This window comes from Heterodontus francisci, chromosome 47, assembly GCF_036365525.1.
Source record: "Heterodontus francisci isolate sHetFra1 chromosome 47, sHetFra1.hap1, whole genome shotgun sequence".
Lineage (NCBI taxonomy): Eukaryota > Metazoa > Chordata > Chondrichthyes > Heterodontiformes > Heterodontidae > Heterodontus > Heterodontus francisci.
In genome coordinates, this window is record NC_090417.1 from 18,047,809 (window position 1) to 18,070,668 (window position 22,860).

General features: G+C 46.6%; 1 protein-coding gene across 1 annotated transcript; it reads right to left on the reverse strand.

Annotated features, from left to right (window-relative positions):
* Positions 1–7,225: 7,225 nt before the first annotated feature.
* plpbp (pyridoxal phosphate binding protein) lies at positions 7,226–21,915 on the reverse strand. The gene is made up of 8 exons (XM_068023365.1): positions 21,806–21,915; positions 21,357–21,464; positions 20,480–20,515; positions 19,367–19,442; positions 15,781–15,915; positions 13,807–13,949; positions 11,346–11,444; positions 7,226–9,842 (listed from the first exon to the last, which is right to left on the reverse strand). The coding sequence occupies exons 1-8, from the start codon at positions 21,884–21,886 to the stop codon at positions 9,696–9,698; spliced, it is 825 nt and encodes a 274-aa protein (XP_067879466.1). The 5' UTR covers positions 21,887–21,915; the 3' UTR covers positions 7,226–9,695.
* Between the last annotated feature and the right edge of the window lie 945 nt (positions 21,916–22,860).

Here is a 22,860-nt window from a genome sequence, read left to right on the forward strand (position 1 = left end):
GAGGATGTGAAAGGCGCTTTAGGAATGCAAGCTCTTCCTTGAGGGAAAATGTACAGTATTCTTCATTCATTGTTTGATGAAGTTATACCTCATATTAAATTGTTTAAAAGGAAGGTTTTGGAGTAACTGTTTGGCAGCTTCTCAACCAGTTTCCTCCCTGCTCCTGTACATACAGCCTTGGGCTGGAATCTGGTTCCTCATTTGTATCACCCTCACACTCCCTCTCATCACTAACAGGCAAATGTTGTTTCAATATGATTACAAAAAGACCAGAATCAACAAAAGACACTGCAGCCTGCTAAACAAACCAGCTGTAAACAACTGTAGAGGAACATACTGTTATCAGTAAATGCTGGTGATCTGGATGCAAGTTTTGGCACCCAATAGAACAAAGAACAAAGAAAATTACAGAACAGGAACAGGCCCTTCGGCCCTCCAAGCCTGCGCCAATCCAGATCCTCTATCTAAACATGTTGACTATTTTCTAAGGGTCTGTATCTCTTTGCTTCCTGCCCATTCATGTATCTGTCTAGATACATCTTAAAAGACGCGATCGTGCCCGCGTCTACCACCTCCACTGGCAACGCGTTCCAGGCACCCACCACCCTCTGCGTAAAGAACTTTCCACGCATATCCCCCCTAAACTTTTCCCCTCTCACTTTGAACTCGTGACCCCGAGTAATTGAATCCCCCACTCTGGGAAAAAGCTTCTTGCTATCCACCCTGTCTATACCTCTCATGATTTTGTACACCTCAATCAGGTCCCCCCTCAACCTCCGTCTTTCTAATGAAAATAATCCTAATCTACTCAACCTCTCTTCATAGCTAGCGCCCTCCATACCAGGCAACATCCTGGTGAACCTCCTCTGCACCCTCTCCAAAGCATCTACATCCTTTTGGTAATGTGGCGACCAGAACTGCACGCAGTATTCCAAATGTGGCCGAACCAAAGTCTTATACAACTGGAACATGACCTGCCAACCCTTGTACTCAATACCCCGTCCGATGAAGGAAAGCATGCCGTATGCCTTCTTGACCACTCTATTGACCTGCGTTGCCACCTTCAGGGAACAATGGACCTGAACACCCAAATTTCTCTGGACATCAATTTTCCCCAGGACTTTTCCATTTACTGTATAGTTCACTCTTGAATTGGATCTTCCAAAATGCATCACCTCGCATTTGCCCTGATTGAACTCCATCTGCCATTTCTCTGCCCAACTCTCCAATCTATCTATATTCTGCTGTATTCTCCGACAGTCCCCTTCACTATCTGCTACTCCAACGATCTTAATGTCATCTGCAAACTTGCTAATCAGACCACCTATACTTTCCTCCAAATCATTTATGTATATCACAAACAACAGTGGTCCCAGCACGGATCCCTGTGGAACACCACTGGTCACACGTCTCCATTTTGAGAAACTCCCTTCTACTGCTACTCTCTGTCTTCTGTTGCCCAGCCAGTTCTTTATCCATCTAGCTAGTACACCTTGGACCCCATGCGCCTTCACTTTCTCCATCAGCCTACCATGGGGAACCTTATCAAACACCTTACTGAAGTCCATGTATATGACATCTACAGCCCTTCCCTCATCAATCAACTTTGTCACTTCCTCAAAGAATTCTATTAAGTTGGTAAGACATGACCTTCCCTGCACAAAACCATGTTGCCTATCACTGATAAGCCCATTTTCTTCCAAATGGGAATAGATCCTATCCCTCAGTATCTTCTCCAGCAGCTTCCCTACCACTGACGTCAGGCTCACCGGTCTATAATTACCTGGATTATCCCTGCTACCCTTCTTAAACAAGGGGACAACATTAGCAATTCTCCAGTCCTCCGGGACCTCACCCGTGTTTAAGGATGCTGCAAAGATATCTGTTAAGGCCCCAGCTATTTCCTCTCTCGCTTCCCTCAGTAACCTGGGATATATCCCATCCGGACCTGGGGACTTGTCCACCTTAATGCCCTTCAGAATACCCAATACCTCCTCCCTCCTTATGCCGACTTGACCTAGAGTAATCAAACATCTGTTCCTAACCTCAACATCCGTCATGTCCCTCTCCTCGGTGAATACCGATGCAAAGTACTCGTTTAGAATCTCACCCATTTTCTCTGACTCCACGCATAGCTTTCCTCCTTTGTCCTTGAGTGGGCCAATCCTTTCTCTCGTTACCCTCCTGCTCCTTATATATGAATAGAAGGCTTTGGGATTTTCCTTAACCCTGTTTGCTAAAGATTTTTCATGACCCCTTTTAGCCCTCTTAATTCCTCGTTTCAGATTGGTCCTACATTCCCGATATTCTTTCAAAGCTTTGTCTTTCTTCAGCCTCCTAGACCTTATGTATGCTTCCTTTTTCCTCTTAGCTAGTCTCACAATTTCACCTGTCATCCATGGTTCCCTAATCTTGCCATTTCTACCCCTCATTTTCACAGGAACATGTCTCTCCTGCACACTAATCAACCTCTCTTTAAAAGCCTCCCACATATCAAATGTGGATTTACCTTCAAACAGCTGCTCCCAATCTACATTCCCCAGCTCCTGCCGAATTTTGGTATAGTTGGCCTTCCCCCAATTTAGCACTCTTCCTTTAGGACCACTCTCGTCTTTGTCCATGAGTATTCCAAAACTTACGGAATTGTGATCACTATTCCCAAAGTAGTCCCCTACTGAAACTTCAACCACCTGGCTGGGCTCATTCCCCAACACCAGGTCCAGTATGGCCCCTTCCCGAGTTGGATTATTTACATACTGCTCTAGAAAACCCTCCTGGATGCTCCTTACAAATTCTGCTCCATCTAGACCTCTAACACTAAGTGAATCCCAGTCAATGTTGGGAAAATTAAAATCTCCTATCACCACCGCCCTGTTGCTCCTACATCTTTCCATAATCTGTTTACATATTTGTACCTCTATCTCACGCTCGCTGTTGGGAGGCCTGTAGTACAGCCCCAACATTGTTACCGCACCCTTCCTATTTCTGAGTTCTGCCCATATTGCCTCACTGCTCGAGTCCTCCATAGTGCCCTCCTTCAGCACAGCTGTGATATCCTCTATGATCAGTCATGCAACTCCTCCACCCCTTTTACCTCCCTCTCTATCCCGCCTGAAGCATCGATATCCTGGGATATTTAGTTGCCAATCGTGCCCTTCCCTCAACCAAGTCTCAGTAATAGCAATAACATCATACTCCCAGGTACTAATCCAAGCCCTAAGTTCATCTGCCTTATCTGCTACACTTCTTGCATTAAAACAAATGCACCTCAGACCACCAGTCCCTTTGCGTTCATCATCTGCTCCCTGTCTACTCTTTCCCTTAGTCACGCTGACTTCATTATCTAGTTCCTTACAGGCTTTAGTTACTACCTCCTTACTGTCCACTGACCTCCTCATTTGGTTCCCATCCCCCTGCCACATTAGTTTAAACCCTCCCCAACAGCGTTAGCAAAAGCACCCCCAAGGACATTGGTTCCAGTCCGGCCCAGGTGTAGACCGTCCAATTTGTAATAGTCCCACCTCCCCCAGAACCGGTCCCAATGACCCAAAAATCTGAACCCCTCCCTCCTGCACCATCTCTCAAGCCACGCATTCATCCTGACTATTCTTTCATTTCTACTCTGACTATCACGTGGCACTGGTAGCAATCCTGATTTTACTACCTCGGAGGTCCTACTTTTTAACTTGGCTCCTAACTCCCTAAATTCTGCTTGTAGGACCTCATATCAGCAATATCAGCATCAGTAACTCCCAGGGCAGGTACAGCACAGGGGGGAGGGGGAGTGGCTATTACCTGATTGGAGTTGCTGAGTGGACAACAAGGTTCAGCTGACTGTGGGCTGTGTGACTGCTGCAAGGAGGATGACTGAAACTGAAAGGAAGGTTTTTCCATCGATCTTGTCCACAAAAGAAGAAAACAGGAGGCCAGAAGAACTGAAAGCTCTCTTGTGAGTTTAGCTTTTGAAGCTCTTTCATTGACTGTTGTTAGGGGGAGGAAGAAGAGACCTGAAGACCTCGGGTGGAGGCTTTTTGTTCAATAGGGAGCTCCTGCATTTGACACCATTGAATAGGGAGCGCCTTTCCCACCCACCTACCTTGCCTGGGATAGCTGAAGCTGCCTGTGTGAAGAGACTTTTTGTTTTCCCTCAACATCGGAAACAAAGTGTGGCTGGGCAGCTTACGACTATCGAGGCTTCAGTAAAGACAATGGCTGAGGTTGTCGGCCCATCGGCCATTGTCGCAGCCTTGACCATGTATGGGTGTTGGAGAAAATCCAGATTGTGCCCAATTGCAGAAAATTCTCCAACAATGGGAAAGCTGTGTTTTTCCTGAAGATAGAGTGGGCGGTGGCCCTCGCCATGGCCCCCGAGTAGGGGGCACACAGTGGACGGGACTTTCCTGCCTGGTGGCCACTGCATAGCACGTACTTTTATCAAACATTCGCCCTTCATTCCCAATGAGCTCCTCCTCCCCTACCTGCACCACCTGGGGGGAGGGGTCAGGGATCACCCCAGTCCCGCTCAGTCTTCAGGAAAGCAGCCTGACACTTCTACTCCTTCCACCGCCAGCTATTTATGCAACGGGCGCGGGTGGTGGTCTTGGAGGGCCGCTTTGATGCTGAGTTCAGGCGGCAGCCTACCGTATTTTCTGGACCTCAGATGGGGTGCGGTGCCATGCCTGAAAGGGGATGGGGCATGTTCGGAAGAGCTGCCCCAACCTCCGGGCAGTCTACTCCACCTTGGCGACCCAGGGTGGCGCAGCCACACCTCCCCCGACGCCTGCAACCAACGCTGCTCTGTCGGTTCCGGTGGCCGAGGTTTTCATGGCCTTCAGCGGGGAGAAGGAGGGGACCCCTTTGAGTGGAAGGAAGACACAATGTAAAATAAAGGTGCATCCCCTGGACACAGAGGAACAACCTGGGCCTGAACTCACCCCCGAGCCTGATCCCAGGTAGCCTACCTGCCCCGTGGCAGAGCTTGGGCCCGAGACACCAGGGCTGAATGAGGGTGCAGAGGTTGAGATGGCCATGGAGATCTCCAGGTCTCAGCGCCCCTCCCGGAACAAGAGGAGGAGACGCCTCTCCTCTGAAGAGGATGCCAAAGTATGGGGTCAATCTCCTGGGCTCCCCCCACCACCAGCACCATCAGGGCTTCGAGCCCTGGCTAGGAACCCTCTCCCTTGTAACGGAACGGAAAGAGATGCCCCTGTAAATTTGGCAACTCCTGAGGAAGGGAGAGGTGGATGAGCCTGTGGTCCCACCGGGAGGAAACAAGCCATCTGCCACTGGGTCGGGTGTTCTGGGTGGGGACGAGACCTATGAGGGTCAACCTTCCCAACCATCTGTTACTACCACCTGGGATGTACCTGCCCAGTCTGATGGGCCTTCGGGCACTGATGGGGCGGGAGATGGCCTCCTCTCTCTCCACCTCCGGACCGGGCTGGATTTCCGGAGTCGGGAACAACCACCTCCCCTGGGCCGCTCACTAGCCCGGGGACGGAGGTGGAGGGGGGTCCTGAACCGCTGGCGCCCATAAGCTCCAGTTCCAGAACCGAGAGAGGATTCCTCCGCCAGTGATGCTGGGGGTGAGGTCGTGACGGTGGGATCAGCTGGCGTGGCCAGAAGGTCCGCCCCACAATATGTGGTGGGATTGTCGGCCACTGGCTCTGACGACCTGAAGGAGGATGGGGACTCAGTGTGGGGAACGAAGGACAATCTTGAATCTATCACCAGGGTGCAGCTTCATCCCTCAAACTGTACTCGACATGAACCTATGCCCCAGAGATCACAGATCAGTGTTTAATTCCTTGCCTCAACTCATCGTTCATCATTATGCTTTTTAAAAGCATATAATATTGCTAGTGCCTTGTAGCCAATGGGAGTGGAGCGTTCTTCTTTTTCATCTCTTCTTTGGCCTCCTTATCTCGAGAGACAATGGGTAAGCGCCTGGAGGTGGTCAGTGGTGTGTGGAGCAGCACCTGGAGTGGCTATAAAGGCCAATTCTGGAGTGACAGGCTCTTCCACAAGCGCTGCAGAAAAATTTGTTTGTCCGGGCTGTTACACAGTTGGCTCTCCCCTTGCGCTTCTGTCTTTTTTCCTGCCAACTGCTAAGTCTCTTTGACTTGCCACACTTTAGCCCTGCCTTTATGGCTGCCCGCCAGCTCTGGCGAACGCTGGCAACTGACTCCCACGACTTGTGATCAATGTCACAGGACTTCATGTCGCGTTTGCAGACGTCTTTAAAGCGGAGACATGGATGGCCGGTGGGTCTGATACCAGTGGCGAGCTCGCTGTACAATGTGTCTTTGGGGATCCTGCCATCTTCCATGCGGCTCACATGGCCAAGCCATCTCGAGCTCCGTTGACTCAGTAGTGTGTCTTAGCTGGGGGGGGTTGGCTGCCTCGAGGACTTCTGTGTTGGAGATACGGTCCTGCCACCTGATGCCAAGTATTCTCCGGAGGCAGCGAAGATGGAATGAATTGAGACGTCGCTCTTGGCTGACATACGTTGACCAAGCCGTGGAGTGTTAATAAAGCCCATTGTGCATTTGCAGGAGACTATCCGAGTCCTGTGTGAGTGCGGCACCGATATGTAAAATTTCTTTGTTTAAGCAGAGAATGTACAGTATAGAAATAGGCCATTCAACCCAACTGGTTGATGCTGGCTCTCCCTCATGTGTTTATCGAGTTTCCCCTTATGTGGAATTAATGATAACTGGGAGAGTAATTGCAGTGTAATTTACTGCAACAAGCTTCTTAAATTACAAAGAAACAGCGTCAAAGCTCTCGTCTTTTATCGATAGCAACCAAATGTCAATTTTAAATCATAAACGAATACTAATGCTCTAATTTTATACTTCATCCCCAATCCTTTTAACCCATGTTAATGTGACTGAAAAATATTAAAACTACATTCATTAAATAGTACAAGTTAAAAACTATGCAGCAGCAATGGGTAATCTATGTGCTGCTGACTGCAGGCAGACACCAAATGAAGTCTGTTTCATTATTTCACATTCCCAAGTCCTCTGCTGTCAGTCAGAGAATGCAAAGTTAAAATTACCCTCCAGCACCAACTGAGCTGACAATACATTATAGTTACTCATCTAACTGCTGGAGTATGGGGAGTACTGATCCTCTCTCACGTGGAGCAGGCACAATGGTGGCCAGCAGCTGAACTTTTTATTGCTCCACCAGTGACTCTCAAAAAGACTGTAATACAATAAACATCAACAGTTCATTTATTCAATTTGCATTTAAAAAGTGCCTTCAACATAGTACAATGTCCCAAGGTGCTTCAGAGGTACGTAACCAGCCAAAATTTAACACCAAGCCGTATAAGGTGACCAAAAGCTCGGTCAAAGACATGGGTTTTGGGGAGGGTGTTAAAAAGTGGAAACAGGGAAAGAGGTGGAGAGGTTTAAGGAGGGAATATGAGAACTGAAGGCCGGGCAGCTGAAGAAACAGCTGCCAATAATGGGGCAAAGGGAGCAGGGGGATGCACAACAGGCCAGAACTGGAGGAAAGCAGAGTTCTTGGAAGGGTTTGGAGCTGGGGGAGGTGAGAGAGATAGGAAGGGTGAGGGAATGAAAGGATCTGAAAACAAGGATGAGAATTTTCAAACTGAAACCTTGCTAGAGTCAACGTTGGTTGGCAAGTACAGAGCTGATGCCTGAACGGGACGTCGTGCAAACTTAGCCACGTGCAGCGAGGTTACACACATTCAATGGTTTCTACTTTCTACATTCGCCTCCTTTTAACAAACATGGACAACTCACAGGCCAGGAAGTATTGGTTTGTTATTTATCAACACCCGTTTACAATTAGCCACTGAAGTGCAAGACTGTGTACTCCACTCTCCCCTCAACCTCTGCCTCCAGCTAGGGGAGGATGCAGAGGGCACCCACTTGAATTCTGCATAATCATGAGGGTTGCCAACTTCGGTTGGACATATTCCTGAAGGTTTTATCACATGGCCTCCCTCCCATAGCCCCACGGAGACAAACCAGTGTTTCAAAGAAAATCTGACCAAAACTTTTTTTTAATAAATATCCTAGCAATTTTCTCCATGTATTTTGTTTCCAGCAGTGTGCAGCTGATCAATCTTTAATTCCTAGAGGGTTGGCAGCCCAAATAGTGCAGAGAGTCAATTAACATGCGGACAAAAAGGTGTTGTTGGGGGCGGGGGGGGAGGAGGAATCAATCGAGCACAGTAATAAGTATCCTCCCGCTGTCAGATGCGCATAGTGCGAATGGGCTCCTTTTCTTATTTAAAAAAAAAAGGAAAGCAAGCAGAATTCAAGGGAATTGGAGTGCGATTGAGTGATGCTGGAGTATTTGATCTGTCAGGGCACGAGGCAACAATGGACTGCTGCCTATCATTGCAACAAAAGATGCTTCAAACATGTGCAAGCCCTGGCAGAATGGAATATTTAAGATATTGTTCTCAGGAGGTGGATGTCACTCGCAAGCCCAGCATTTATTGCCATCGGTTGCCCCTCGAGTAGGTGGTGGAGAGACGTCTTCTTGAACCACTGCAGTCCGTGCAGTGGAGGTGCTCCCATCGCCTGTTAAGGAGGGAGCTCCAGGGTTTTGATCCAAAGACAGTGAAGGAATGGTTATATATTTCCAAGTCAGGTTAGCATGGGACTTGGACAGGAATGCACAGGCGGTGGTGTTCGCATGCACCTGCTACCCCTGTCCTTCCAGGTGCTGATGGTCAGCATTTTCTTCAAGTCACACTCTGGCCATTTGATTGCTACGATAGTGTTGTCGGTTCCATAATCAAAGGGAATAAGATTTCTTGTTTTACAGTCACCTGTACGATGGGGCTGCTGCTGCTAATGTCTGCATTTATTGCTTATGCCTAGCTCCCACTTCCTAAGGTGGCAGCGAGACAACAGAGTGGCTTGCTTGGCTATTTCAGAGGGCGTCTGAAGTGTGTTTTGCAGCCACATACAGGCCCAGACTGGGTAATGATGGCAGGTCTCCTTATCTAAAAGACATTAGGCAATCACCCAAGGTCAAAGGACAGAGACCACCTTTTCATTTCCTCATTTATTTCATTGTAGTGGTAGCGTATTTTAAAAATAAACTGAATGCAAATTCACGAGCTTCCATGAGTTAAGTAAATAAATGTAGAAAGGGAAGGAACCAGAAGGCGTAGATTTAAGATGATTGGCACAATAAGCAGAAGGAAGGTGAAGTTGCTTTGATATTTTTTGTAACACAGCAAGTTCTGATCTTCCATGCACTGCCTCACAGAGAAGTGGAAGCTGACTCAATCGGAACATGAAGAAAACAATTGGATGAATAGGTGAAAAATAAAAATTTGCAAGAATCTGAGAAAGAGGAGGGTAGTGAGATGAATTGGATATTTCTTTCAGAGCTGGCAGAGACACAATGGGCTGAAAGATCTCCTTTTGTGCTGAATCAGTGATTTGTCATTATTGGTTCAAGCCTCTGATTACTTTTCTATTAATATAATCACTCCACAACTGCACCTAAGGGTGCAAGTCTGAGGATTGTATTAGACAATTACAGTTGACATCCAATGGAAAAAAAATCAAAACAAATGATTTTAAAAATTAGATGGGTTGCTGTGTGAGGCTCAATTAAAGGAACAAATGCTGAGAGTGACTTCCACAAACGTTGGAACGGGACCCAAGTTCTCTCCCTTCCTTTTGGTCTTTGAATCAAGGTGCCTGTGCAGTCAGTCCTTCCATTATTCCTGCCGGCTTGCCTGCCTCTTTTGCGTTCTCGTCCAAAACTGGCTTTCCGGCGTATGTCCGTTCACCAAATATGTCGCTGCCGACCCTCACGGTGGTCGCCCCCAATTCGATCTGCCAGTAAAAGAAACATTGTACAACGTCCTGCACTCGACAGGCTGAGGATCGGCTGGTCGGAAACTTGGCCCAATCACCACCCACTTCCCCTTCTCCCCAAATACCTTGACGCCCAGCCATCCTTTTAAATTTGCTCAACCTTGCCCACTTCACAAAGTACCCGGCCCCAAACTGTGGTCAAAAGGGCCAGAGTGGAGGTGGTTTCACCATAGACAGTTACAAGCAACAAATAGAAGAGCTGCATTGCTTGCTCCACCCCAGTTTGCTCCTTTTTAAATAGAGGGAGTAACAGAGAAACCTTCACCGACTGCGGAGAAATAAATCTTTAAAAGGAAAAGCCGACTCAACAGCTCATTTGGAATCAGAGAAATGATACAGCACAGGAGAAGACCGTTCAACCCACTGTGTCAGAAACAGCTATTCAATTAGTCCCACACTCTCTCCTGACCTTTCCCCACACACTGCAATTTCTTCCTTTTCAAGTATTAATCAAATTCCATTTTGAAAGTTATTTTTGAATCTGTTTCCACCGACCTTTCAGGCAGCACATTCCAGATCACAACAACTCCCTGCAGAAAACAAAAATCATCTCCCGCTTTGGGAAGTTGTTTGCAATTATAAAATGGAAACTGCACAATGTTAAGTGGGAGGAAACTGGGAACAGCAACTGGGAAAAATCAAGATTGGAAAAGCTCAATGCGAGGCAGACTGGTATTATGAAGCTCAAGTTCAAACAAGCATCAAGGCTTGCCTGACAATGTGAAGACTGTTGAAGTGGGCATGGAGGCAGGACCAGCAGAGTTTTAAAATCCTGCCCTAGTATTTCAGGACGTATTCTCAGCCTTCAATTAGGTCAAGTGACAGAATGAACGTTCCCAGCTCGTCCTTATTTAGGTTAGAGTAAAGACACAGCAAATATTTTTACATTGATGTTTGTGGGATCTTGCTGTGTACAAATTGGCTGCTGTTAGATTCCAACAAAGACTACACCTCAGATGTATTTAATTGGCTATAAAGCACTTTGGGACACCAAAGGAAGTATAAAAAATGCAAGCTGGCTTTTCTTTTAATATAAATGTCAGGGGCAAGGGGAGTTGAGGAGGAAGGAAACCCAATGAAGTGTATGGGTGCTGTGAGGGGACAGAAAACCAGGCCACTCACACACGCAGCACAGCTACCACTGTTAGAAGGAGACACTTCCCCCAATCAGCAGGGAATACACAACAGCATGTGCAGTGGGTGCAAGGTAAGATAACAAAACTATAGCCTTAAAAATCGACCCCTCTACCACATCCTGAACGTTCTGACAAACCGGCCTGTGTCGCTTTGGGACACTGGATGAATTAAGGCAAATGGAGTGCCTGCCATCCAGAGACGAGTTGTCCCGACACTCAAGAGTCTGGAACACATTAAAATCAAAACCAAAAATATTTATTTGTGCGAGGAAATGGGAGATTAGAAACCCACTGGAGAGGAAATCCAGAACAATTAGAGACTTACAGCGTGTTCATAGTCTGTAGACATCCCCATGCTTAGTTCCACAGTTTCCAAAGGCAGCTTTAATTTATCACACAGTTCCTTACGATGTGCTGCGAGCACCTTAATTGGCAAACAAACAAATGCAGATCAAGAGGTGGGTCCAACTCAATGTTTATCAGTGAGCTTTTCCCCAAGGCACATCAATTCAGGGAACACTTAGAAAGCAACATCCCAATCATGCAGAGTTGTAAAGGGGAGCAGGATACACCTGGCTACTGTGGCTGAACATGGAGGAAGCCAGACTGTTTAGATCAAGGGAATCCATGAAAGGATAGGAAGAAATTTAACAAAAGATCGGAGACGTGTAAAAATGGAAGGTACACAAATAGGAATAGGAGTAGGAGTAAGCCACTTAGCCACTCGAGCTTGCTCCGCCATTCAATGAGATTATAGCCGATCTTCTACCTCAACCCCAATTTCCTGCACTATCCCCATGTCCCTTAGTATCTTGAATATCTAGTAATCTGTCTTAACATACTTCATCACTGAACCTCCACAACCCTCGGGGGGTACATAATTCCAAAGATTCACCACCCTCAGTGAAGAAATAGGAACACAGGAACAGGTCATTCAGCCCCTTAAACCTATTACAGAGGAACAGTTATCTTAATTTGCACCAAGTCCCGATCACCCATCACCCTTGTGCTCGTTGACCTCCGCTGGCTAGGTCTGTGCATTCCTCCAAATCTGGCATCTTGAACATTCCTCAATTTTAGGTGTCTGACCACTGACAATCGTGCCTTCAGCGGTCTTGGCCCCGAGCTGTCTGCCTCTCTCCTCCTTTAAGATGCTCCTTAAAAACTACCTTTGATCCAGCATTTGGACACCTAAGCTGATATCTCAGGAGACTTGTCCTCAGAATTTTTATTGACAGCACTCGTTACATTTACTACATAAAAGGCATGATATAAATGTAAGTGGTTGTTAAACAGGAAGAGGCCATTTAGCCCCTCAAACCTGTTTCATCAATCAATAAGATCATGGCTGATCTGTATCTCAACTCCATTCACCTGTCTTGAATCCATATCCCCTAATATCCCTGAAAACATGAATGGGTAGATTGGTAGCCTGGAGATAAAAAGCAATAATTAGATCAGTGTTGCCAATAGAAATTACTCACTATCCACAAGTATTGCTATGACAACAGTTTTAGTTGCATACACTCAATTTAAAAAGCAAGCAATTTACTCTCAACAATCCAGATAAATGTACTTCATGCATATTTTTCCTTAACCAAGATCTAGCACTATTTGGTAACCAAGACAGTAAAGGATAAAACACACACTCTACGTTTCACCTTAGCAACAAACACACAGTTAAAATTCACAATTGCAAACAGGAGTTTTGCGATCACACCTAAGGACTGACTACTCATTTTGCACTTACTAACCAGAAATGGAAATAGCCACATGACTATTGGCTAATAAATGAAACACTGCATTCAGCAGTTAATAGCTGTTTCTGGGCTGGTCGGTTATGGGTCATGTCTACTTTTCCAAAGACCAGCAGCCACGAAGGCACTTAGCCTCATCCTGACACCACCACAAGCTCCCACCACTCCATCACATAGCACTGAAATCTAAGCAGCATTGTCGAAATAAGGGTTAATACTGGGAGTTTACACTGCCATTCCAGAAGAACTGAATTTGGGAGCGGCAAGAGGATCAGCATCGGATTACGTCATCCTGCATATCTGCTTGATCATCCTTAGCTTCCAGCATTTGGGAACTAGAGAATCTGACATCTGGAGGGCTCCAGGGAGCAACACAGTAACAAGAGTCTGACGTTTCGCCTCTCAAGCCTGTTCTGCCATTGAATGAGACCACTGCTGACGGACCAGACTCTGCCCTCATCTAAGGTGATCAACCTCAAAGTTTCACTGTCTTTCTCCACAGGTGATGCCGGACCTGCTGACTAATTCCCCAGCACTTATTGTTTTTTTGAGAGGAAGCAGCAATTTCAACAGAACCTAGTCAGTTAGTTCAATCCCTGCTTGTGGCAAACTATTCAGGGGAACGATGGTGTGGTGGTTATGTTACTGGACCAGCCATCCAGAGATTGAGTTCAAATTCCCACCGTTGCAGCTGGAGCATCTGAAATCAGTTGAAAAAAAAAAACAGGCAATAGAATCTTGTCGTCAGTAATTTTGAGCAGGACTGAGGGAGTGCTGCACTGTCAGAGGTGCCAACTTTCAGAAGAGTTGTTGGAACAGAGGCCCCATCTGTTCTCTTGGGCGGATATTAAAAAAATCCCCTCACACTATTTCAAGAGGAACAGGGAAATTCTCCCCGATATCCTGGTCAATAATTTCTAGACCACTGAAAACAGATTACCTGGTCTCCTCACACTGGGATTTTGCCATGTGTAAATGGGCTGCCACATTTCCTACATTACAACAGTAACAACACTTGTTTTTCTTTACCTGGAAATCAGGGTTGGGGCCCTGACTCGGGTCATAGCCATATCTTCCTATTGTCATCAGACCTACAAACTCCAGGCTGGGGCAGTTTGTGAGGATGTGCCTGACCATATCCACCGTCTCCTCCATAGAGAGCCCATGCTTGCCTTCGAAAGCAAAAGGAAAAATCACAATCAGACGGGAGAAATCAAGAGCAGGGCAGTTCCTGCATTTACTCGATGGAAGCTCCAAGTTACATGCGTGCAAGAACGAAACTGTGCTGCTGCCCATATTGCAATCATTCCCCATCACCCCTGTGCTCACTGACATACACTGGCTCCCGCTACACCAACACGTCAATTTTAAAATGCTCACCAAATCCCTCCATGGCCTCACCCCTCTCCAATTCTGTAACCTCCTCCAGTCCCACAACCCTCTATGGTCTCTGCGCTCATTCAATTCTGGCCTCTTACACACCCCCCATTTTAATCATTCCACCACTGGTGACGATGCCTTCAGTTGCCCAGGCCCTAAGCTCTGGAATTCCCACTCTACCTCTTACTGTCTCTGTAACTCTCTTGAGAACACTCCCTAAAACCTAACTGAGTAAAGTTTTGGTCAACTGCCCTGGTATCTCTTGTGCATTGGTATGAAATTTAGTTTGATATTGCTCCTGTGAAGTCTCTTGGTACGTTTCATTTGTGCAGTAACATTTTGTGACTAACAAATTGCAACGTTTACAGCCCACCTAACCCTAATTCTGCTCCCAATATATGTGCACTCGTCAAGCAGAACACAGCCTCATGCACAGGAAGAAGAGAGGACAGGAGTTTGCACCCTAGCCTCAAAAAAGTTGATTCCACAGGCAAAAAAAAATGAAGATTTATTCAAGTAACTGCTGTTTCTAATTGTTGGGGTCTAATCAACTGCGAACAAAGCCATCAGAAGCTAGCACCGTCCACCAGAAATATGTTTCATATTGCTGATTTCCCTCGAAACCCAGCATCCTGGAATTAACTGGAAAACCCATGAATCAAATCAATCAAATATCGTCCCTGTGTTTCCCATTTACTCATTACTATTTTGAACCTATAACTGCGTATGGAGCATAAACACCAGCATGGACTGGATGGTCCAAAAGGCCTGCTTCTCTGCTGTAAATTCTATGTGAAACTATTCAGAAAGCAAAGTACTGTGACAACACCTTGGGCCCATAAACAAGAAGTGACTGCACCGTGGCACTATAACCCACTCATTCAATTGGTCCTTTAAGAAATTACAGCATTACTGTTTGGGACTGAACTACAAAGAAGCATGTTGTTCTTCATCTGGTATCCAGCCCTGCTATCAGAGATAACGCTGTGGGTTCACTCTCTCGCCCCCGTCAGATGGTTATGGGTTCAAGGTCCACTCGAGACTGGAGAACAAAATCTAGTGTGACACTCCCAGTGCAGTACTGAGACAGTGCAGCACTGTCAGAGGTGCCATATTTCAGATGAGATGTTAAACTGAGGCCCTCTCTGCCCACCCATGGCACTATTGGAAGAGCAGAGCAGTTCTCCCAGTGTCCTGCTCAATATTTATCCCTCAAGCAAGATCACTCAAACAAATTATCTAATTATTACCATTTCTTGCTGTGCACAAAACCTTGTTTCCAACATTTCAACACTATCTACACTTCAAAAAGGATGTAATTGACTGTAAAGTGATGTCCTGAGGACATGTGAGGCACTATAGAAATGCAATTTCATTCTTTTCTCCAGTATAGATGCATCACTGGAATTGTAGTTTCCACACCACTTCTCGCAACCTTGAACATCCAAAATTCTACAAAAATGCAACGTCACTTGACAAGCAAACAGAAATTTTAGAAAATGCAGCCAGTGGTAAAGCTAGAAGAACAAACATGGAGAAAAACACACCCCTCTTCACGAGGAGAATGTTAAAAGACAGAAAAGAACCCCAGGGAATAGTCACTTGCTGTGAATCTGTACTTACTGTCCTCCGCACTGGTGTTCACTTGTACCATGACCTTCATTCTCTGGGGAGCTTGCTTCTTCTGCCAGGATAGGTTGACCTTGTCAGCCAGTTTGATAGAATCGATGGTCTCGATCATGAACAGGTTGGGGGCACCTGTTGAGACAGATGTTTTAAAGAAAGTCAGAGATCAATAAATCAAATTCTGGAGAGTTTATTCTGTGACAGTGTAAGTTTTGCAAGTGACGGAAACTGCACAGTCCACAAGTCTCTCAGTTACTAACAAATCGCTTTCAGAAACAGAATATAAATTGCACTCGAATCTCATCATGAGGCCCATCTCTGTTTGAGGTCTGAATTACATTACATACTCAAAACTAAGTTATGTTTTGGTTTGGTGTTAGGCATGGCTCAGCGGGTAGCACTCTCGCCTCAGAGTCACAAGGTTGTGGGTTTGAACCCCAATCCAAAGACTCGAGCAGGTAATCCAGGCTAACGCTCCCAATGCAGTACTGAGGTAGTGCTGCACTGTTAGAGATGTTATTCCAAAGATACATTATACCGAGGCCCCATGTGTCCTTTCAGGTGGACGTAAATGAAGCCACAGCCATTATTTCGAATAAAAACAGATTTTTCCAGGCTCCTAGTCATTATTTATCCCTCAATTAGCTGGCCATCAGAGTGAAGACTGTGAGAGGGTTGCCCTAGTGAGCCAGACAGTGCAAGAAATCATTTTCCAATGCTCTCTCGCGACAGAGGACTAGAGGACAACTAACCTTGTAGCATTGGTAAAATAGGGAGAAAGGGATTGACCAAGCCATTATAGGCCAGTCAGTCGAAACTCAGAGAAAGTTATTGGACAAAATTCTGAGGGACACTATAGATTTTCATTTAGAAAAGCACGGATCAAAGACAGTGAGCGTGGATTTGTTAAGTGAAAGTCATATCTGACCAACACGATTGCATTTTTTCAGCAGGTAACAATGAGGGCCAATGAGGGTAGAGCATTTGATATCCTCGATATGGTTTTTAGCAAGGTATGGCAGACTGGTCATGAAAGTAAAGACACATGGGATCCAAAGCAAAAGGCAAGTTGGATCCAAAATTGGCTCAGAGGCAGAAAGCAAACAGTAATCAGCAATGGGTATTTTTGTGACTGGAGGGCTGTTTCCAGTGGGCTCAGCACTAGGTCCCTCGAGTTTTGGGGTATATCACTAATTTGGACTCGAAAGTAGGGGCTATGATCAAGAAGTTTGCAGACAATTGGCCAAGTGGTTGAGAATGAAGAAAGCTGTGGACTTCAGAAAGAGATCAATGGACTTGACAGGTGGGCACAACAGTGGCAAATGGAGTTCAATCTGGAGAAGTGTGAGGAAGGCTAACAAGGCAAGGGAATACACAAGAAATGGTAGGACACTGAGAAGCGTAGGGGAACAGAGGGACCTTGGAGTGCATGTGCACAGATCCCTTAAGGTAGCAGGACAGGTAGATAAGTTGGTCAAGAAGTCATATGGGATACTGGCCTTTATTAGCCGAGGCATAGAATACAAGAACTGGGAGGTTATGATGGAGCTGAATAAAATACTGGTTAGGCCACAGCTGGAGTACTGTGTGCAGTTCCAGTCACTGCACTACAAGAAAGATGTGATTGCACTCAAGACAGTACTGAAGAGATTTACGAGGATGTTGACTGGACTGGAGAATTTTTGTTATGAGGAAAGATTGGATTGGCTCGGGCTGTTTTCTTTACAACAGAGGAGGGTGATTGGAGACATAATTGAAGCGTATAAAATTACAAAGGGTGTAGATAGATGGTTAGGATGGCCCTATTCCCCTGGATTGAGGGGCCCATAACAGGGGGGAAAAACAGATTTAGGGAATGAGATGGGAGGTTTAGAAGGGATTTAAATGGACTTTTTTTCCCCGCCCAGAGTATCGTGGGGAACTGGAACTTACTGTCTGAAAGGGTGGGACAAGAATGAGGAGCAGAAGTAGACCATGTGGCCCATCAAGCCTGCTCCGCCATTCAAAACGATCATGGCTGATATTGGGCTTCAATTCAACTTTCCTGCCCGCTCCCATATCCCTTGATATCCGACGAGACCAAAGATCTATCTATCCCAGCCTTAAATGTTTCCAATAATGGAACATCCACAACCCTCTGGGGTGGAGAATTACCAAGAATCACAACCCTTTGTAATTTCTCCTCATCTCAGTCCTGAATGATTGACCCATGTTCTAGATTCCCTGACCAGTGGGAACAATCTCTCAGCTTCTACCCTATCAAGCCCTTTCAGAATCTTGTATGTCTCAATTAGATCCCCTCTCATTCTCCTAAACTCCTGAGAGGATAGCCCCAATTTACTGAGCCTCTTGACATAGGACAACCCGCTCATCCTAGGGACCAATTTAGTAAATCCTCACTGCACTGCCTCCAGTGCAAGTATACCCTTTCTTAAATGTGGAGACCAAAACTGCACAGAGTATTCCAGGTGCAGTCTCACCAAAGTCCTGTACAATTTTAGTAAGCCTGGTTTATTCCTGTACCCCAATCTCCTTGCAATAAAGGCTAACATGCCATTTGCCTTCCTAATAGCTTGATGCACCTGCCTGTTAACTTTGTGCATTCCTTGCAAGAGTACCCCCAAGTCTCTCCGAACACTTACCAGTTTCACACCTTTGAAAAAATATTCTGCTTTTCTATTTTTAACCACCAAAGTTAACAACTTCACACTTCCCTACATTATACTCCATTTGCCATTTTGTTGCCCACTCACTTAACCTGTCTACATCCTCCCCGTAGCTTACTTTTCCACCGAGCTTTCTATCATCAGCAAACATAGATACATCACTCTGTCTCTTCATCCACGTCAGTAATAGAGTGTAAATAGCTGAGGCCCCATTTCTTAATGCCAAAGGGATCAAGGGATATGGGGAGAAAGCGGGAACAGGGTACTGAATCAGACAGACAATCAGCCATGACCTTTTTTGAATGGCGGAGTAGGCCCGAAGGGCCGAACGGCCCCACACCTGCTCCTATTTTTTCTGTTTCTATGACTGATGTTAGGCTAATTGGCCTGTAGTTCTGTTTTCTCTCTCCCTCCTTTCTTAAAAAAAAGCAGCGTAACATTTCCAATCTGACGGGACCATTCCTGAATCTAAGGAATTCTGGAAAATCATAGCCAGTACATCCACTATCTCTGCAGCTATCTCTTTTAGAACCCTAGGATGTAGCCCATGTGGTCCTGGGGACTTGTCAGATTTTAGTCCCTCAAGTTTCTCCAATACTTTTCCTTGGCTGATATTAATATCCTTAATTTCCTCACTCTTTTTAGCCCCTAGGTCACTGCCTATTTGTGGTATGGAACTTGTGTCTTCCACTGTTAAGACAGACACAAAATATTGGTTCAATGTTGCCAGAAGCAGAAACACTCAACATTTAACAAGTTCTTAGATGTGCACTTGAAGTGCCGTAACCTACGAGGCTGCTAACCAAGAATTGGAAAGTAAGATTAGGCTGGACGGCTAGTTGACGGCTGGCTTGGACATGATGGGCCAAATAGCCTCCTTCTGTGCTGTAAATTTCTATGATTTTATAGAGCATTACCCATCAGCTTGTTGACATTGTTTTTTTGCAGGTGTCCAATAAAGTGCCACTTGATGTCAGGGCATATGGAAAGAAGCTGTAACCAGGAAGAGAGAGAGAGGAATTTAGATTCAAATATGTCGAGACTGTTGACTGCAGCAGTCAAAAACACAGCCCTGGCTGAGGACAGGCACAAGGGTCAAATTCAAGGGCAACATTGCAGGATGTTTCTGGGATCACAGCCTGCAATTCCAACTATGTTTTCATGATCACATCAAGCCAGGGGCTTTGTACACAATCAGGAAAACCACACAAAAAATATACCTCCAAATCTAGAATAAGGGCAGCTGGTGGATGAGAATATGATCACCACCTGCAAGTCACACACTTCCTGAGTTGGAAAGCTATCGACCTTCCTTCATGGTGGCTGGGTCAAAAGCCTAGAATTCCTTATACAGCAGCACTGTGGAGGTAGCTTCACCACACAGACTGCAGTGGTGCAAGGTGGCAGATCACCACCACCACCTTCTCGAGGGCAATTAGGGATGGGCAAGAAATGCTGGCCTTGCAAGTAACACCCACATTCCGAGAATTGTTTGTAGAAACATCAAATTTTAGCAGATTTGAGATGCTTAGCATCAGGCCTGGGTCAGCAGAGAACTCGGAAGGTTGTTCAGAGTTTGTGGGGGTGGGGGTCTCCTGAACTCGATTCAATCACTTAAGTGGGTTGTCAAGAAAGTTTTCAGTTTCCCCACCACGCAAATTGGCCTTTTTTTTCCCCCACCACATGGTTTCAAGATGGGACGGGGCACGAGAGCACCACTGACAGTGAGGACAGGCAGAATGGAGCTGAGAGTCAACCAATTTCTGTCACACTCTCACTGCCAAGTTGGATTAATTCATTTTATCAAAGTTCTATTATCAGTTTGCCCCCAAAACCCCTCCATGGCTCAGCAGAAAAACTTAACTCCCAAACAAGCTGCACAGAGAAGCAGGAACACAACTCTGATCACAGCTCTGTGCTGTCTTTGCATCTCGATGAAGGATGGGGAAACTACACCTGCAGGAAATGCGTCAGTGAAACAGTTGCTCGGGAGGGGCAAAACACCAAGACAGTGACCAAGACTGCAGTACCTGCCTGTCAGAGGCTTTCTCCACCAGCTCCTGCACCTGTGAACATAAATAGGGAGTTAGAACAGGTGGAAACCCCAGCAACATGCCAGAAGCTTAACATCCAGGACAAAGTCACGATTGTTACTTCATACATGACCTTTAACAGCCTCTCCCTCTACTCCCTAAGACAAGGGCAGCAACCTCCTGGGAACCCCACCACAGACCATAGCAACTCAAGAAGGAAGCTCATCACTCGCTTCTCAAGTGGAAACGAGGGGATGAGGAATTAATATGTTCCAACGGTTCATTTTTAAAAATGAATGCATTAACTGGAGACACAGGGCACCGAGGCAATTAGAGTGCGATCAATCAAACCCCCTCTTCCATGAGGGTGGCCAGGGAAGGTTGCTGAGCCAAGGGCGGCTCATGAGATTAACACTTATCAGCCCGTTTATGCTTTTTTAAAGGCCAAAGAGGGGCCAGCATTTATATAGCCCCTTTCACAACATGACGAAGTCCCAATACCATCACTCCCTGCTCCTCTTTGCAACAGTGTTTGAGATGGTTCACCTCCTGAGGGGGCAGATTGCCCTCTCCAACAGTGCGGCGCTCCCTCAGTGCTGCACTGGAGTTTATTGCATGCATCGTGCGGTAAGACTAAAGATTCACCTTCTCCTCTGAGCACCATCAAGTTGCTCAGCTCAATTGAGTTGAAATGGCTGCTGACAAGACTGGGTGGGCCGAGGGGCCTGTTTCAGTGCTGTATCTCTCTATGTCTCTATGACAAGCGGTCGGTGTTTTCTGATTGAAGAGAAGGCAGAGACAGTGATGGGCTCCATTCGCCCTTTTTGCCCCCTCTGCATCCAGAGTGCACAGGATGAGCAGACGGTATACTCACATAGTTTTCCCCAAAGTGCCGCTGGCCGTGGCGGTAAGCTTCCATCAGGAGGGCTGCAGGTTTGGTCTTTCCAACGGCGACGAGGCGCGGGGCAATGTCGGGGAGAGCCTGGGGGGGGGGGGGGGGGGGGAAGAGAGAGAGACAGGGTTAGTGTCGGAGGGCCAGGACACACTGCCCCCCCATCCCAAACCCCGGCCTACCCCCCTCCGACACACACACAGCCCGGTCCCTGTGAGGACAGGAGGCCATTCAGCCCCTCAAACCTGTTCCACCATGAACTGGATTTCTCTCTCCACAGACAGTCCTTCCAGCACTTTCCACATGACCAGCAGCCGCTCCATTTCGCTTCTGTAATAATCTATCTGGAACACTTGTGACATTTCTCATTAACCTGCCCTCTCCACAGATTTTTGAGGGAATATCTTGCCCCTGCCTCCCTCCCGCCTCACCGGCTCTCTCCGGGCAGCCGCGCGCCTCATTCTCTCGGTAACGGACAGCAGCCTGCGGCCGACATCAGCCGCCATCCTCATCACCCGCCAATCACAGCCCGTCCTCAGCCCGCCCACTCGGACCGACCAATCACAGATCGCCCACTCGGGCCGACCAATCACAGATCACCCAATCACAGCCCGCCCACTCGGGCCGACCAATCACAGATCGCCCAATCACAGCCCGCCCACTCGGGCCGACCAATCACAACCGAAACGAATGGCAGAAGGTGCTGGAAATCCTCAGCAGGTCTGGCAGCATCTGTGAAGTGAGAAGCAGAGTTAACGTTTCTCGACAGATGCCGCCAGACTTGCTGAGGATTTCCAGCACCTTCTGATTTTATTTCAGATTTCCAGTCGTACTTTGATTTAATCGCAGCACAAAGGTAGCCTGTCAATCACAGCCTAAATCCCGCCCCTTCCACCAAAGCCTGCCAATCACAATACAGAAGCACACCAACAGCCCACCTGAGACAACCAATTAAATCAGCACTGGCTGAACCAATCCAAGCGCGATTGTAGGTGAAGGGGGCGGGTCCCCAGTGATTCATTGACAGCTGCCACTGACAACACAGGCAAAGAAATCCTGCACAAACTGAGAGGGCATCAAGAAATCAATCTTCCAAAGTTTGCAAGATTCAGGAACCATTCCTTTCGATGAGAATACTGTCCATGTGGGAGTACCTACACCACAAGGACTGCTGCGGTTCAAGAAGGCAGCTCACCACCAACTTCTCAAGGGCAATTAGGAATGGGCAATAAATACTGGCCTGGCCAGTGACACCCACATCCCATCAACAAATATCAAAGGAAAGAGGAAAACCAAAAATTATATACCAGTTAGCCGAAAATCTATTGCCAAGAAATTACTCGAGTTCATAATTAAAGATAGGGTGACTGAACACCTTGAAAATTTTCAGCTGATGAGAGAGAGCCAACATGGATTTGTAAAGGGTAGGTCATGCCTGACAAAGCAGATTGAATTTTTTGGAGAGGTGACTATGGTAGTGGACAGG

Coding starts and splice junctions, on each gene's coding strand:
- plpbp (XM_068023365.1), bottom strand. CDS start 21,886: ATGAGGATGGCGGCTGATGTCGGCCGCAGGCTGCTGTCCGTTACCGAG. Junction 20,516..21,356: donor GGCACTTTGGGGAAAACTAT/GTGAGTATACCG, acceptor TTATGTTCACAG/GTGCAGGAGCTGGTGGAGAA. Junction 9,843..11,345: donor CTACAGACTATGAACACGCT/GTAAGTCTCTAA, acceptor TTTTACTGGCAG/ATCGAATTGGGGGCGACCAC.